At 44.3% G+C, this 15,655-nt stretch overlaps 1 protein-coding gene across 2 annotated transcripts in view; it reads left to right on the plus strand.

Moving 5' to 3' along the window:
* The window catches only part of tmem131l (transmembrane 131 like), a 209,914-nt gene that overhangs the window by 57,539 nt on the left and 136,720 nt on the right, over positions 1-15,655 (plus strand). For both annotated transcript variants that reach the window (XM_038792026.1, XM_038792027.1), the window contains exon 4: positions 10,888-10,953. In XM_038792026.1, the coding sequence (XP_038647954.1) occupies positions 10,888-10,953 (66 nt within the window). The remainder of the gene's footprint in view (positions 1-10,887; positions 10,954-15,655) is intronic.

Raw genomic sequence — 15,655 nt, forward strand, 5'->3', positions numbered from 1 at the left:
ACCACCACTGGTTTCGAGGAGAATCCAGTGAGAGGAAAGAGCAGTGGTGCAGTAACTATGGCAAGAGAGTGGGTATAGTGCAAAAGCGAGCCTCCATTAGGCCCCAGATTGAATCGGGATCCTGACCAACAACAAGATTTTTTGGATGTTAGGGGCCCAGTAATAAAACAAATTTGGGAGGGTCAAGCCTCCTTTCCATTTATCCCTCTGGAGTAGAATTCTGTGAATTCTAGGAATCTTAGCCGCCCAAATAAAAGCAGATATCAACTTGCTAAGTTGAATAAAAAAGGATTTGGGCAGGAAAATGGAGACGCATTGAAAAATAAATAAAAATTTAGGGTGTATGTATATTTCTATTGTTTCAATCCTGCCTGACAAAGATAGAGAAAGGTTGTTCCACCTCTAAGTCTGTTTTGACATTATTGATCAGCCTTGAATAATTCAATCTGTGAAGTGAGGCCCAATTATGGGCTACCCTGACCCCCAAGTAACAAAAGCTTTTACTAGACAGGTGGCGGATGGGTAACATACCTAATCGGGCTCAGCTTCAGGGGGTTTAACTGGAAAAATGCCCTCTTGCCTAGATTTAACTTATAGCCAGAGAAGGAGTCGAAGGTATTAAGTATCTTCATTGTGCCATCGAGGGAGGGAGGTGGGTGGGGTAATATATAAATAAAGTAATCTGCCGAAAGAGATGCACGATGTTCCACCCCATCTTATTAATATTGCTCCATTGATTAGAAGCCCTTAAGACTACAGAGAGCAGCTCAGTTGCCTGAATGAATGAAAGTGGGCAGTACTGCCAAGTGCCCCTTTTCATGGGCAGTAGACTGAATATAAAGTTTTTGTGCGAAAGCTGGTCGTAGCGGCATTGTATAACAAGCGGACCCAAGAGTCAAGTTTATGGCCGATTCCACATCTCCCAAGAATCTCCCATTCGACCCTGTCAAATGCTTTCTTAGCATCGAGAGTCACTATCACCTCTGGCTCAGATGCAGGGGCGGGGGAAAGACTAACATTTAAATGACAATGTATATTGGCTGATAATTGACAACCCTTTACAAAGCATGTTTGATCATCAGAAATTATACTTGGAAGGCAAGGTTCCAACTGGAGCACCAGAACCTTAGTGAGCTGCTTAAAATCCGTGTTTAAAAGCAAAGTGGGTCAGTATGAACTGCACTCGGTCGGGTCCTTGTCCTCCTTTTTGTTTATAAGTTTAGAGTACCCAATTCATTTTTTCCAATTAAGGGGCAATTTAGCGTAGCCAATCCACCTAACCTGCACATCTTTGGGTTATGGGGGCAAAACCCACGCAAACACTGGGAGAATATGCAAACACCACACAGACAGTGACCCAGAGCCGGGAGTGAACCTGGGACCTCTGCGCCATGAGGCAGCAGTGCTAACCCATTGCACCACCGTGCTGCGGGTCCTTGTCTTTCTTAAGGTGCAAAGAAATTAGAGGCTTGAGTGAGGGTCAGAGGCAATGAATCGTGGTATAGGGGGTCATTAAGGTATGAGAACTTCTTATAAAATACGATCGGAAAGCTATCCGGGCCAGAGGCCTTACCGGTCTGCATCAGCCTAGTGTATTTTCAAATATAGTCCAGGCATAACGAGTAGTCCAACTCATAACTTTTGTCTGTCTTAACAGTTGGGATGGCAACCTGTCCAGAAAATCAGATCTGCTTGACTGTGCGCGGGTGGCTCAGATTTATAAATAGGATTTCCGCCTGGGCTAAGTACCTGGGGGATCTTGTGGGATGCCGCATGGCATTAAAGTTGGTGAGCCAGAAGACAACTGGCCTTCTCCCCATATTTGCAAAATGTACCTCTGGAGCACTGTATTTGATGCACGGCCTTATTAGTGGTCAGTAGCTCAAACTGGGCTGCAACTTTTTTCTGCTTGCGTAAAGCTCAGGAGTAGGATCAAGTGAGGACTGGTCATCTACCTCTAAGATGGAGTACACCATCCTCTGCTGATTCATACTCTTCATCTGTAGCAGATGTGTGCCATAAGAAATAATTCCTTCCCCAGGAACAGCCTTACGGGTCTCCCACAACGTGAAAGGAAAGATTGAATCAGACCTATTTAATTCGATGTAGGCGTCAATATAGGTAGATAGGGGCTCACAGACGTTTTTTTTAGCAACCAGCAAAGTTGTAGCCAATCTCCAAGGTGGACATAGGATGAGGCCGGACTCCAGCAACAGATCAACAAAGTGTGGGGTGTGGTCAGAAATTATGATTGCTCCATAAAAGAAGACAAAACCTTGGCCATCCCTGATGGGATAAAAGATCTGTGTTTACAACAATCCAATTTAGGTTCCAAAACACAATTCCGACCGTCTCTTAAAATAAGATGGTGTGAGTTGAGGTTGGGGAGGAAAGCTAACGGAGATAATTAAATTTGTACCATCCCGCTGCTGCCTAAGGCGCTAATGACCCTGGTTCGATCCTGGCCCCGGGTCACTGTCTATGTCGAGTTTGCACATTGTTCCCGTGTCTGCGTGGGTTTCACCCCCAAAACCCAAAGATGTGGAGGTTAGGTGGATTGGTCATGCTAAATTGCCCCTTAATTGGAAAAAAAATTGAGTACTCTAAATTTATAATTTAAAAAAAAAATTTGTATCATCCCAGTTAGGGACATAACTCTTGGGGTGTTCGACAGGGAGCAGAAAAGTATTATTTGTCGAACATTGGGGTCAGCTACAATTGGAGAAGAGGTGATCCGGACTCTTTTATTAATTAGAACGGCCGTGCCCCTGGCCCTTAAGTTGAGTGAAATGCTCCCTACCATTTTACAGTGCTATTCGAACACCTAACCTTCCAGGTAATCAGTTGGATTGGAGGTCTTCCACCACCCCTTAAACCGGAGACAGCTAAGGAGAGATATTAAACCAGGGACACAGCTAATACAAAGCAAGAAGATCTACCCAAGATGGCCACTGAGCCAAGTCAGATGACTCGACAAAGAGAGACCAACAGGCAGTCAGCAACCTAAAACTAAAACACATCCACCCCATCTAAGAAGCAACATCACTGTTGAATACAACCACACCCAAAAGTAAATGGAATGGTGAAAAACAATAACTTAACCTAAAGCATACTACTGTATTGACAAACCATAACTAAACACAAACGCTAAGCTCATTTAAAAAAATATTGTTATGAGCTGCAGAAAACCCTCTAATATCACTCCCGTTAACTAATACACCTTGTTAGCAGAGAGACTCTCAACTGGAGAGTAAAATCTTTCTTAACTTACATCGCCATGCTGGCAAGTCACGCCAAATAATAATGGAAAGATAAAGGGGAAAATAGGTTAATATAAGGAACAAACAGCAGAAATCTCTCAAATATAATTAAGGGCACCAAGAATGCACCCAAACAACAAACATGAAAAGAAACAAAGTGCCCATGCACCGAGCCATAACAGACTAAACAGAGCACAACTTGTACTTTTGGACAAAGGAGTCAGCATCTTCCGGTGAGTCGAAAAAGGTGGCCTTTTTCTTGGAACGTTAGTCGAAGGTGAGCTGGATAAATCATCCTGAACTTGACTCCACTCATGTACAGGATGGAAATCACTGTCTTAAAAGCAGCTCTTTTCTTAGCTAGATCTGCACTCATGTCCTGGAACAGCTTAATAAGAGTGACCTTCTCACTTAAAATCCCGGTGCTCTCTTGCCCATCGGGAAAAAAAAAACAACTCCTCTTTGAAACTGTGAAATCTTGCAATCACAGTAGCAGGAGGATCATAGAGCGAGGCTTCGGACAAAGCAAACAATGGGCCTGTTCTAATTTGGGGTGGGGAGGATGGAAGTACCCCTTCACCCACTATCTTGTGGAAGAAGGTCCGAGACCACGGGTGTGACCCTCGGTCACCTCTGGCAACCCCACAGTACGAACATTCTGACTTCTGGATCTGTTCTCCAGGTCATTCAGCTTAGCCGATAATGTTCAGTTAACTTTGGCCACAGAAGCATGGTAGCACAGTGGTTAGCACTGTTGCTTCACAGCGCCAGGGTCCCAGGTTTGATTGCTGGTTTGGATCAATGTCTGTGCGGAGTCTGCACTTTCTCCCAGTGTCTGCGTGGGTTTCCTCTGGGTGCTCCACTTTCCTCCCGCAAGTCCCGAAAGACGTGCTGTTAGGTAATTTGGAGATTCTAAGTTCTGCCTCTGTGTACCCGAACAGGCGCCGGAATGTGGCAACTCGGGGCTTTTCACAGTAACTTAATTGCAGTGTTAATGACTTGTGACAATAAAGATTATTATTATTGTAAGGTTGGACTCCAGGGAGGTGATCTATCACTATAGTCCGAGAAAGCCGTCTCCATGCCTGTAATTATAGCTCCATGAGCTTCAACGGTATTACTGGTGGTTTCATGAACTAGAATGGGGCCAAGGCAGCTTCAATTACCTTTTAAGATCCATTGATAAGCTTTGTCCGTATTTATCATGCTTGATCACCAAATTTTGGTGAGAGCTTTGGCCGCCATTAGTGGAGTGGTTGGAGAAGAAGCTGCCCCACTCTGCACTTTATATGCATTTATAATATGGTTAGTTTTATGTCCATAAGTGCAGGTTGAAATATAGGCTGGTGGGAAGAGAATCTGATGTACTTTTGCTGGGGATGAATTAGCAAGGTTTCTAAAGCACATGTTGCGACGAAAGTGCTGTAATTAAAATCGGGTGAGTGAGATACAAAATCCTTTTTAAAACTGGAGAACTTGCTAAATGTATGCATATTCTATATTTAATTAATGCATATTCTGTCAGCCATTGTGGCTTTAAAGACCATTGACGTTGAATCGATCCCCGCTTGTTCACTGGAGAGCCTTTGCTCTGTAGGTTATTGTAACCGTAAACCTTGGAGTTTTGCAGTTGCAGCATTTGGTCAGATTAGATGGTTAGTGAAAACTATATTGTTAATCTTGTGATTTGATTTAGTGGCACCCTATGAGCAGATATATTATCTGGTGGTTATGAACATGCTGATAGATGGCTGGCATAGAGTTTCAAATGACTGATGGACTGAACATGTCCATGGGAGTTACGAAAGTCAGGGGAACTCCTAGAATCAAATAATTACCTGTTATGCTGAAATTTTAACTTTGGCGCCGCTTATAGCAGTAAACAGTATGATGGTGAAAGGGTAAAAATACAGCTATGATCTGAAGATGCGTTCGATGATTTGGGGCAGTAGATTGCTGCTTTCTTACTGGCTGTAAAGTTTAGAAGCATAGTACATTGCAGGAGAAAAGAACACCATTCAGCACACCATGCTTGCACCAATACCCTATTCTTTTTCCTATTCCCGAGGTTTTCTTTCAAAGTAATAATCTTTATTATTGTCACAAGTAGGCTTACGGTAACACTGCAGTGGAGTTACTGTGAAAATCCCCATGTCACCACATTCCTGCGCCTGTTCGGGTACACCAAGGGAGGATTCAGAATGCCCAATTCACCTAACAGGCACGTCTTTCGGGACTTGTGGGAGGAAACTGGAGCACCCGGTGGAAACCCACGCAGACACTGGGAGAACATGCATATTCCATACAAACAGTGACCCAAGCGGGAATTGAACCCAGGATCGTAGCACAGTGGTTATCACAGTTGCTTCACAGCTCCACGGTCCCAGGTTTGGTTACTGGCTTGGATCACTGTCTGTGCAGAGTCTGTACTCCCAGTGTCTGCGTGGGTTTCCTCCGGGTGCTCTGGTTTCCACTCGCAGTCCAAAGATGTGCAGGTTAGGTTGATTGGCAATGCTAAATTGCCCTTAGTGTTCAAAAAAGGTAGGGGGATAGGGTGGAAACGTGGGCTTGGGTAGGGTGCTCTTTTCAAGGGTCGGTGCAGACTATGGGTCTAATGGCCTCCTTTTGCACGGATCTATGACCTGTGACCCTGGTGCTGTGAAGCAACCGTGCTAACCACTGTGCTACCGTGCCACCCATCTTTATTCACTTCCATATTAAAAGCTTTCATGGTGACTACTTTCATCATTGTTTCAGCATTCCAAGTTCTAATAACTATCCATTATTCCTTCCTCCCTTTGGATTCCTCCCTTGGAAATCTAAAATTTATGTCCCCTCATTTTATTTTTTGTATTCCCAAAAAAGTGCATTTAGCTGTCCCACACCATCTTCCCTTCTTGCATGTGAGAATTTGTACATCGTTCATCCTCCTGTTCAGAAGTTCAACAGTGTATCTTTTTGATTTCTGCTTAAACCAATGATATTTAAGATAAAAAGGGCAATGACACCTTATCAAACTTCCAGAGGCTAAAACTACTGGTGCAGATAGATTGTATTTGTGCATATTAAAAGACGTGGTGGAAGAGACCACTGTTCTTTTTGATGGAGGATGGAATAGAAGTGTCATTTCAAAATTTGCAGTCGATACCAAATTTGGAGCCATGGTTAATCTAGTTTGGGGGCTACAGGAAAAGTATGACAATATTTGAAGTAATTAATGCAATTGCAAGGTGAACTTGTAATTGATGAACACTTTGATATCGATGAGGTGGTGTCAGGGATTTTCACAGTAACGTCATTGCAGTCTTAATGTAAGCCTACTTGTGACAAAGATTATTATTATGTTATATACTCCTTAGAAAATAAATGTCTTAATTTGCTAGAGGACAAGAGGGTTCTGGGAGAACAATCACAAATCACTAAAAGTAATGATGAATAGGGCCATTTAAAAGCAAACCAAGCACAGTGGTGCATTTCTAGAGGATGGAACTTTAAGATAATAAAGAATTTGACAAGGTTGACATAGAGTAGATGTTTCCATTTGCAGGGAGAGCAGAACTATAACATAAGGTATTTACAAGAGAATATTGTTTGCTGAGAGAGTGGTTAGAATGTAGAATGTGTTACTACAAGAAATAAATTAGATAACTAGATGTTGCATGTTGGTAGGGCCTCTTCTCATTGGAACAGAGCAGTTTAAAGAAATGACCTTTAAAAATGTTTGCAAGCTGAAAAGTTTCTGTAGACTAGAGATAGAAAAATGATTCCCTCGGGTGAGTGAATTGATAACTGGAGGTCGTAGATTTAATATCATTGTCAAAAGGTCGAGAAAGGTGATGAGAATTTTCTTCACTGAGTTGTCAGGATCTGGAACGCTCTACCTGAAAAGGTGTGGAAGCTGATTCCATAAATAATTTAAAAAAGCAATTGGACAGGTATCCTATGTTCTATTGACAAAAAGCCTGAGGGACTAAGCATGGCTGCCCTTCTAAAGAGCCGGCACAGGCATGACTGGCTGAAAGACCATCCCTCATGTTGTAAGTTACTGTGATTCCAGGAATTTGTTTTCCAGTGTTAAATTGTCAAATTGGTAATTTTCCAGTTGCTCTTTTCTTGTTAGGTCAGATGTTTTACAATAGTTCGCTTCATTTGAGCACAAAGTTGACGAGGTTTGAAACTATTTCTCAGATGTGACTTTAAAAACCACGGTCCAATTTACCTGTTCTGCGTGCAGAGGATGTGTTGTACCTGACCAACATTACTCCCTCAACCTACCTCACCAATGCAGAATGTCCAACCTTGCATTTTATTGGTTTCACATGGATAGTGAACCGCTTGACGATGGAGTGCATCACAACCAAGCCTACTTATAGCTCCAAGTGATGTTCATGATCACTCATGTTGCTGCAGGAGCCACTGGGTAAACTACTGGGAATCCTGGGCGGCAACACCTTTTCCCCTCTGCTCCCCAGCACCACCCATCTACGCCTCCTGCTGCCTGGGGAAAGCAGGCAGCATAATCAAAGACCCCTCCCACCCGTCTTACTCACTCTTCCAACTTCTTCCATCGGGCAGGAGATACAGAAGTCTGAGAACATGCATGAACAGACTCAAAAACAGCTTCTTTCCCGCTGTTACCAGACTCCTAAATGATCCTCTTATGGACTGACCTCATTAACACTACACTCTGTATGCTTAATCCGATGCTGGTGCTTATGTAGTTACATTGTATTCCTTGTGTTGCCCTATTATGTATTTTCTTTTATTTCCTTTTCTTCCCATATACTTAATGATCTGTTGAGCTGCTCGCAGAAAAATACTTTTCACTGTACCTCGGTACACGTGACAATAAACAAATCCAATCCAATCCATAACCCAGTGACACCAAGACCCATTGTTAAGCATTTTTATTTTTGTGTACATAACATAATGCTTGAGAATATCCTATTGAAGTTTAATGTGTTGAAGGTGTGGCATGTTGTCATCTGGGTTTGAGTACAACGGTATTATGTTATTGTGTATCTTTTGTTCTTAGATGGTGCCAGGTCACTTGAGTCCGATCACGTGATGTGTTGATGCCGTAATTGGTTATTTGAATGGGCAAATGGGCAGTCTATCCTAACAGCCTGTCGAGTAATCACCTTTCCAATAAAGCTCTTGTTTGTTTGTACCTTCATGGTCTGCAAGCATATCCTTTCAATATACCACAAATGTGGTTATGTTAGGCTTACTTGTACCCTATTTTCAGAATATTTTATATGAGAATAGTACATTATTCCACTAAATATTAATAAAAAGCATCCCTGACTCTCTTTTTATAAATTGTTTATTGAAAATATGATTTACAGTGGGGTATTTTGCAGTGAAAGTGTACTATGCGTTTAGCACAGCTGTTACTAAGAATAGTGCAAGGTGCTGGTGCATTGTAAATTTAGGATTACTAAATTCATGCTGAAAGTACTTCATAGTTTGCGCTTGCTGATCCTTGGTGATGAGTCGAAGAGCAATGTTTTCAGAAATTTATTGCATCATTGTAGTGACAGGTGGAAAACTATTAACAGTACAAATTGTGCTGTAAAACAAAGTATTTGACCACAAAATGAGCAACTCAAAAATGTGCAGTTTATAAAATGCTGATGCTAAATTTGACATCCTTGGCTATTGAAGCTTCAACATATTTGGCATGTTGTTTTAGAAGGACATCTGTTGACAAACATTAAAATGAAAATCTTGTGAAAATGAGTTTTGTTTTGTGGCCATTGATGACTGTAACACTGAGGTTTTCGACAGGTTAACCACAGGCCTTGTTAGCTGTGGGAAATTTAAGAAAGAACAGCCTGGTGATGGATATTAGCATATATCTTTTTCCAAAATTACAATTCCTGTATTCATTTGCAGAATAGTTCCCACATGTCAGCACGGTAGCATGGTGGTTAGCATAAATGCTTGACAGCTCCAGGGTCCCAGGTTCGGTTCCCGGCTGGGTCACTGTCTGTGCGGAGTCTGCACGTCCTCCCCATGTGTGCGTGGGTTTCCTCCGGGTGCTCCGGTTTCCTCCCACAGTCCAAAGATGTGCGGGTTAGGTGGATTGGCCATGCTAAATTGCCCGTAGTGTCCTAAAAAAAGTAAGGTTAAGGGGGGGGGGGGGGGGAGTTGTTGGGTTACGGGTATAGGGTGGATACGTGGGTTTGAGTAGGGTGATCATTGCTCGGCACAACATCGAGGGCCGAAGGGCCTGTTCTGTGCTGTACTGTTCTATGTTCTATGTCAATGCCGTCCCTCTGTACACTGAAAAGTTTAATTCAGTTAATTGAATACTGATCATTGGCATAGACTAGGGGCGCGATTCAGCGACCATGTTGCGCCCAGCACGGACTGGGCGTAAGGGATGAATCGCACGAGAGCCCCAAATCTAACTCCAGGCCAATCGTGAGTCACCAACTTGCTGCACCCAACAAGTTCCTAACTGGCGATATGCAGATCTGCATATTTAAATGACCCATTAGGCTAATTTCAATATCTGGACATCACATTCACCCCTGCCCAGGAGTCAATGACTGCGCCTGCGAGACTTTGCCAGGGCACTGCTTAGCACTGATTTCTACAAATGTGGACCACACGTAATGGCATCTCTGGGGGCCTCGTAGGCCATTAGAAACCCCTGGGTGGTATCCTGGCACTGTCACGTTCAGGGGGTTGGGGGGGGGGGGGGCTTGCCCATTTGAGGCAGGTTGAGGGGGATCCTTGGAGTTTCTGCAAGATTGGGGGAGCAAAGGGGAGGCGGAATGCTGAAAGGGGGAGTCTAGAGATAAGGGCTGCCGGTCAAAATGGCTCCTCGATCTGCAAGGATCCATTAAACCCGCCAGCAAGAAATTGACTAAAGTGTGTCCTCAGCAGGGAGAAACTCCGAGAGTCAAATGAACCGACAAAGTGCCAGAGAATAGCAGGGTGAATCTCAACACTGCAGCCGCCAAGAAACACCCCGCCACACACGCCCAAAAGCGGACTTTAACATTTATCTGGTGAATTGCACCCTGGGTGTAGGTAAATCATGTAAAGTATTGAGACCACTTTGAAACACAGCAGCAATGCACACTTGGTACTTGAAATTATTATTTAGTGCTATACCCTGTCCAATTCATTCTCATAATAAAATATAATTGGAACCAACGTGGAGATAACTGATGCAACATGATTGGCATGAATTTTTAAATCAGGCACAGTTTTATGGAGGTGATTGCCTCACCAATTCTGAAAGTTGAATCATAAAGCAGTTTTGCCTCCAAAGTCTTGAATAAACTGGCCAATATTTTCTTATTTTATTTTGCCAGTTTTCTCTAAGGGGAGCTGTGAAGGAAAATGCTAATCTCTCCAATTTTAGTAGTATGATATATTATCATGTTGAAACTTCCTGCATATTTAGTGTATTACAAGGGCACTTGTATTAGTGGAGTATTGTGGTCCTCTTGCATTGAGCAGGCAATTGATTATTCTGACACAGCATTGCCTTTTGATTACATTGACTAAATGTTGTTTTATATATTGGGCAGCTAAGGCATTTTCTAGTAAAGCATTTACAATAAACATTGCCTACAGCTTTGCTTATTTTTACTATCTTCTCTTTCAGCTCAACAGATGGGCCTCATGCAAGGATCTTGCATTTTAAACCCCTGCTGCTGGATTTTGGTTTACAGTAAGTGCTTTTATTAATGGTCACAATACCTCCAATGCTGAGATAAGGTGATGCTGTTTGCCATCCATGTCTTTGGGTGAAGTGAAATATGGCTCGAGTAAGAAACGCATTCTGCCGGCCGCATTGCGTCCGAAAGGCGGCACATGGCGGCTGGTGGATGCCAGGAGATCTCTCTTCCAGGGTCCAACCGGGTCACCACACCTCGCAAGATCTAACGCATATTACAGTGAGATAGCTAGTCTCTCTCCAATATGCGCTCCCCTGATTTAATCCTTTCGCCTCAGAGCCCTCGAGCAAATGTCGTTCAGTGCTGGTCCGCACATATGGGGATCCGATGGAATGGATCGGAGATCCCCAGGTGGTTGCCCTTTGGACAGGGTATCACCCTGGCACTGCTGGTGCCACCCAGGCACCCTGACACTGCCAGCTGATAGGAGCACTGCCAGGATGGCAGGCCAATCTGCCAGGCTGGCATTTCACCTGTGCCGTGGATCAGGTCCAGGGGTGCTGAGATCGGGACACCATTTAAAAATGGCAACATAATCTCTTCCTGCATTGAGGAGTTCCGGCGAGCGGAGCTCCTCCTTTGCGGAAACGGGACTAAGTGTGGCCTTGACAGGACGTGCCCCACTGAGGCCCCCAATTGCAAGAATCCCGATAGATAGCTTGGTGTTTCTCGGCACTGCATGCACCGGAGAAACACTTGGTCAATCGTGCTCTGATCCAATTTGGTTAGATTACGCTCATAATATAAAAGGAGTGGTTTTAGATGAATTCTGCCGGTTGTGAGCTCTATGATGAACATTGTAATCATGATTCATTTTTATCTATATATTGCGTGGCTAAATTCCAAATTTAAAATGAAATCTTTGAAATAGTAGCCTGGAATATAAAATTTTTTTTTGGAGTACCCAATTAATTTTTTCCAATTATGGGCAATTTAGCGTGTTCAATCCACCTACCTTGCACATCTTTTGGGTTGTGGGGGTGAAACCCACGCAGACACGGGGAGAATGTGCAAACTCCACACGGACAGTGACCCAAAGCCGGGATCGAACCTGGGACCTCGGCGCCGTGAGACTGCAGTGCCACCACTGTGCCACCGTGCTGCCCTGCCTGGAATATTTTTAATCCACCTGAGGGATGAAAAGGGGCTTCAATTTAACCTCTCATCCAAAAGGCTCTGACACTGCAAAACCCCATTCGCACTGCTGAGTGTCAGCCTAGATCAGCCTAGACAGCCCAACCTGTCATGTCATGGCACACGTCTATTCCATACATTTTTTTTGAGGCATATTTCCTATTTTGAATTAGGTTATGAACAATCAATTTTTTATTTGAAATTAAATTGAGTTTAGTGGTAAAACATTCAAAATCACTAGATCCAGACCTAGAATGCACTAACTATTCCACTTCAGTCATTCAGCTTGTGTATAATTTTATTTTACGGTGACCAACTCCCTCAAGTAGAAATAAACAACTGCCATCTCAGGGAGAATCTTTCAGCCAGTCCTCTCTTTACATACATGATTTTCTCCAAGTATAAAAACTCCATCCAGCCATTTAACCATACCATGCCGCTGGGCAGGGCCGAAGACTTCCAACCAAATAGAGCTCTCCTTGGGGCTATTAAGGAGGCGAAGGCAAAAACATTCGCTTTCGTCCCATCTGCAACTCTGGTAAATCTGAGATACCAAAAATAGCCATCAAAAGAGCACAGTTCTAAATCAATCCCAAGAATTCCCGACATAAAATCATAACATTCCTACAGTGCAGGCATGATGCTGAAGAAGGAGATCCAAAGCTCACAAGCTTAGTACAGGATCAGAAAACGTGTGTATGATATGTCGGACAACTAGAGCACTGCTTACATCTATCTTTTACATCAGCGAAAGCCCCACTCAGTTCGTGCCCTAGTCAAAGGTGCTTATGCACCACTTTAAATTGAATCAGGCTGATCCTTTCACGCAAGGAGATAGATTTGACTCTATATAGAGCCTTGCTGCACCCCCCACCCCCAAAACTCCATATTCAACTGCTTCTCCCATTTCCTTTTAATTTCGTCCAACAGGACCTGCTCCATTGACACCACCGAGCATAAATCTCCGACATCCTCACCTACATCAGCCACTGAGAGAACTCTGTCCATCAAAGAGGGCGAAGGGGCCAAAAGGAAGGAAGCGATTGCATGCGTACAAAGTTTCACACCTGATAGTAAAACCCCCCCCCCCCATCCGCCCCAGTACTAACAACTGCGCTATCGTGCTGCCCCTGGGTCAGTGCAGACTAGATGGACCGAATGGCCGCCTGCACTGTAGGAATTCTTTATTATTTACATTAATTTAGAGTACCCAATTATTTTTTTCCAATTAAGGGGCAATTTAGCGTGGCCAATCCACCAACCCTGCACTTCTTTGGGATGTGAGGTTGAGACCCACGCAGACACGGGAAGAATGCGCAAACTCCACACGGACAGTGACCCGGGTGTCTGCGCCAATGTGGTCAGCAACGTCCCCGGGCCATAGAATCCTTCAACATCTCGAGCAGCACTGGGGCCAGCAACCCGGCAGACTTATTGTAAAAGTCAATCCGGAACCAGTCCGGCCCTGGTACCTTCCCCACTACCATACGCTCCATAACCTCTCCCAAAGTCAGAGGGACCTCCCTTTTCCCCTGTTCCACCACTGGAATAGCCAAACCGTCCAAAAACTCTTAACATTGAGACTCCATCCTTTGGGTGCTCTTTAATCCTCTTTAATCTTGACCGGGGCAGAGACCTCACTAGCCCACACGTTCCTAACCTGCACAATTTCCTAAGAGACCCCTTGTCATCTCAGCTGATGCGCCTACAAGTGACTAATCTCTTCCCCATGATCATGAAAAGCCACCTTGAACGTTGCAGCACGCGCACCACCCTATCCGTTGACAGCAGCCCAAACTGTAGCTTCTTCCTACTAGCTAGTAACTCCGGTGTATGAGTGACTGAATATTGGCAGTCCCCCTCCAAGATGAGCACAGTAAGAAGTCTTACAACACCAGGTTAAAGTCCAACAGGTTTGTTTCAAACACGAGCTTTCGGAGCACGGCTCCTTCTTCACCTGAAGAAGGAGCCGTGCTCCGAAAGCTCGTGTTTGAAACAAACCTGTTGGACTTTAACCTGGTGTTGTAAGACTTCTTACTGTGCTCACCCCAGTCCAACGCCGGCATCTCCACATCATGGCCCCTCCAAGATGGCATCCACCAACTACTACCCCTCCACCCTTTCACTCTTCTCCTTGTGCGCCTTAAAAGAAATGATCTTCCCATCTAATAAACACCTTCAACACCTTCCAAAATGTTGAAGGTGAAATCTCCTCACTCTTATTAAATCTCAGGTACTCCTCAATGGCGGAGGAGAAGCCCTTATCTGTCAGCAGCGATATATCAAACCTCACGAGGGGTGCTGAACGGGTCCCAACCCAGCCACCACGTCCACATAATGCGGAGTGTGGTCAGAAATCACAATTGCTAGGTATCCCGCCCCCACCACTCCCGGCAACAGGGACCAACGTGCTACTAATAAATCTATCCTGGCATACATCTGGGGAACTTGAGAGAAGAAAGGAAAATCCTTCTCCCGTGGGTGTAGAAATTTCCAAGGGCCTGCTTCCCCCATCTGCTCCATAAAGGCCAGCAGTACCTTTGCCATCCCAGAAGGCTTCAATGCGTTAGGGCTCGACTTATCCAGTCGGGGATCCAATACTCAGTTAAAGTCCCCTCTCCCGATTAGCTGGTGTGCATCCAAACCTGGGGTCAAAGACAAAAACTTATTAATAAAAGCTATGTTGTCACAATTTGGGACATGTACATTGACCATCACTATTGGTGTGCCCATTAACAACCCACAGACCACCACATACCTCCCGTTCGGATCCTTCAAACAAAATCATCACTGTGGAAAAAGCTACCTTATTAACCAGGTCTGCTGCCCCCTAGGGCCTACTATCTAACCCCAAATGAAACACCTGCCCCACCCAACCTTATTTGATCTGTAACTCGCAAATAGGTCTCCTGCAACAGCACTACATCAGCTGTCAATGTCCTAAGGTGTGCAAACACCCAAGACCAACCAAGTCCCCATATACTCCCCTCCCATCAGACCCCAACCACCCAATAACCATAACCCCTAAGCTCATACCTAATAGACCTCTCACCTTATGAGCTGCAGATAACCCCATTCAGACCATTGACAACTCTCACTAGAGGGATGGCCCACTACACAGAGACCCATTCATAACCCCAAAATTCCAAAACACCAACCCCCCCCCCCCCCCAATCCCTGCCTCGATCGCCTTCTCGTGATCAGTTCCACAGCTAAGATTTCAGCGGTTAGTGAGGTGGCCCCTGACACTGCAATCACCTCCACTATTTTCTTCTCCACCAATGCACTCAAAGCTTTCTCTTTTGAAGCTGTTCCTTTCTTGTTCTGTTGCCTAGTTCTGTATCGATCACGCATCCCTTTACTGTGGGACACTCGATCCATCGATCTCAACAAATTTCAGTCCAAATTTCCATCGCCAGTCGGGCGAAAATAACTCAAACAGCGATCTCTGATGGAGCCACCTCATGTGTGACCATCCTGCTACATGCCGCACCAGCAAGCTTCAATTTTAAAAAATGACTTAATTCATTGAATTATTTGTGTGCCTTGTTTGACTTTGAA

Source organism: Scyliorhinus canicula, chromosome 3 (assembly GCF_902713615.1).
Source record: "Scyliorhinus canicula chromosome 3, sScyCan1.1, whole genome shotgun sequence".
NCBI lineage: Eukaryota > Metazoa > Chordata > Chondrichthyes > Carcharhiniformes > Scyliorhinidae > Scyliorhinus > Scyliorhinus canicula.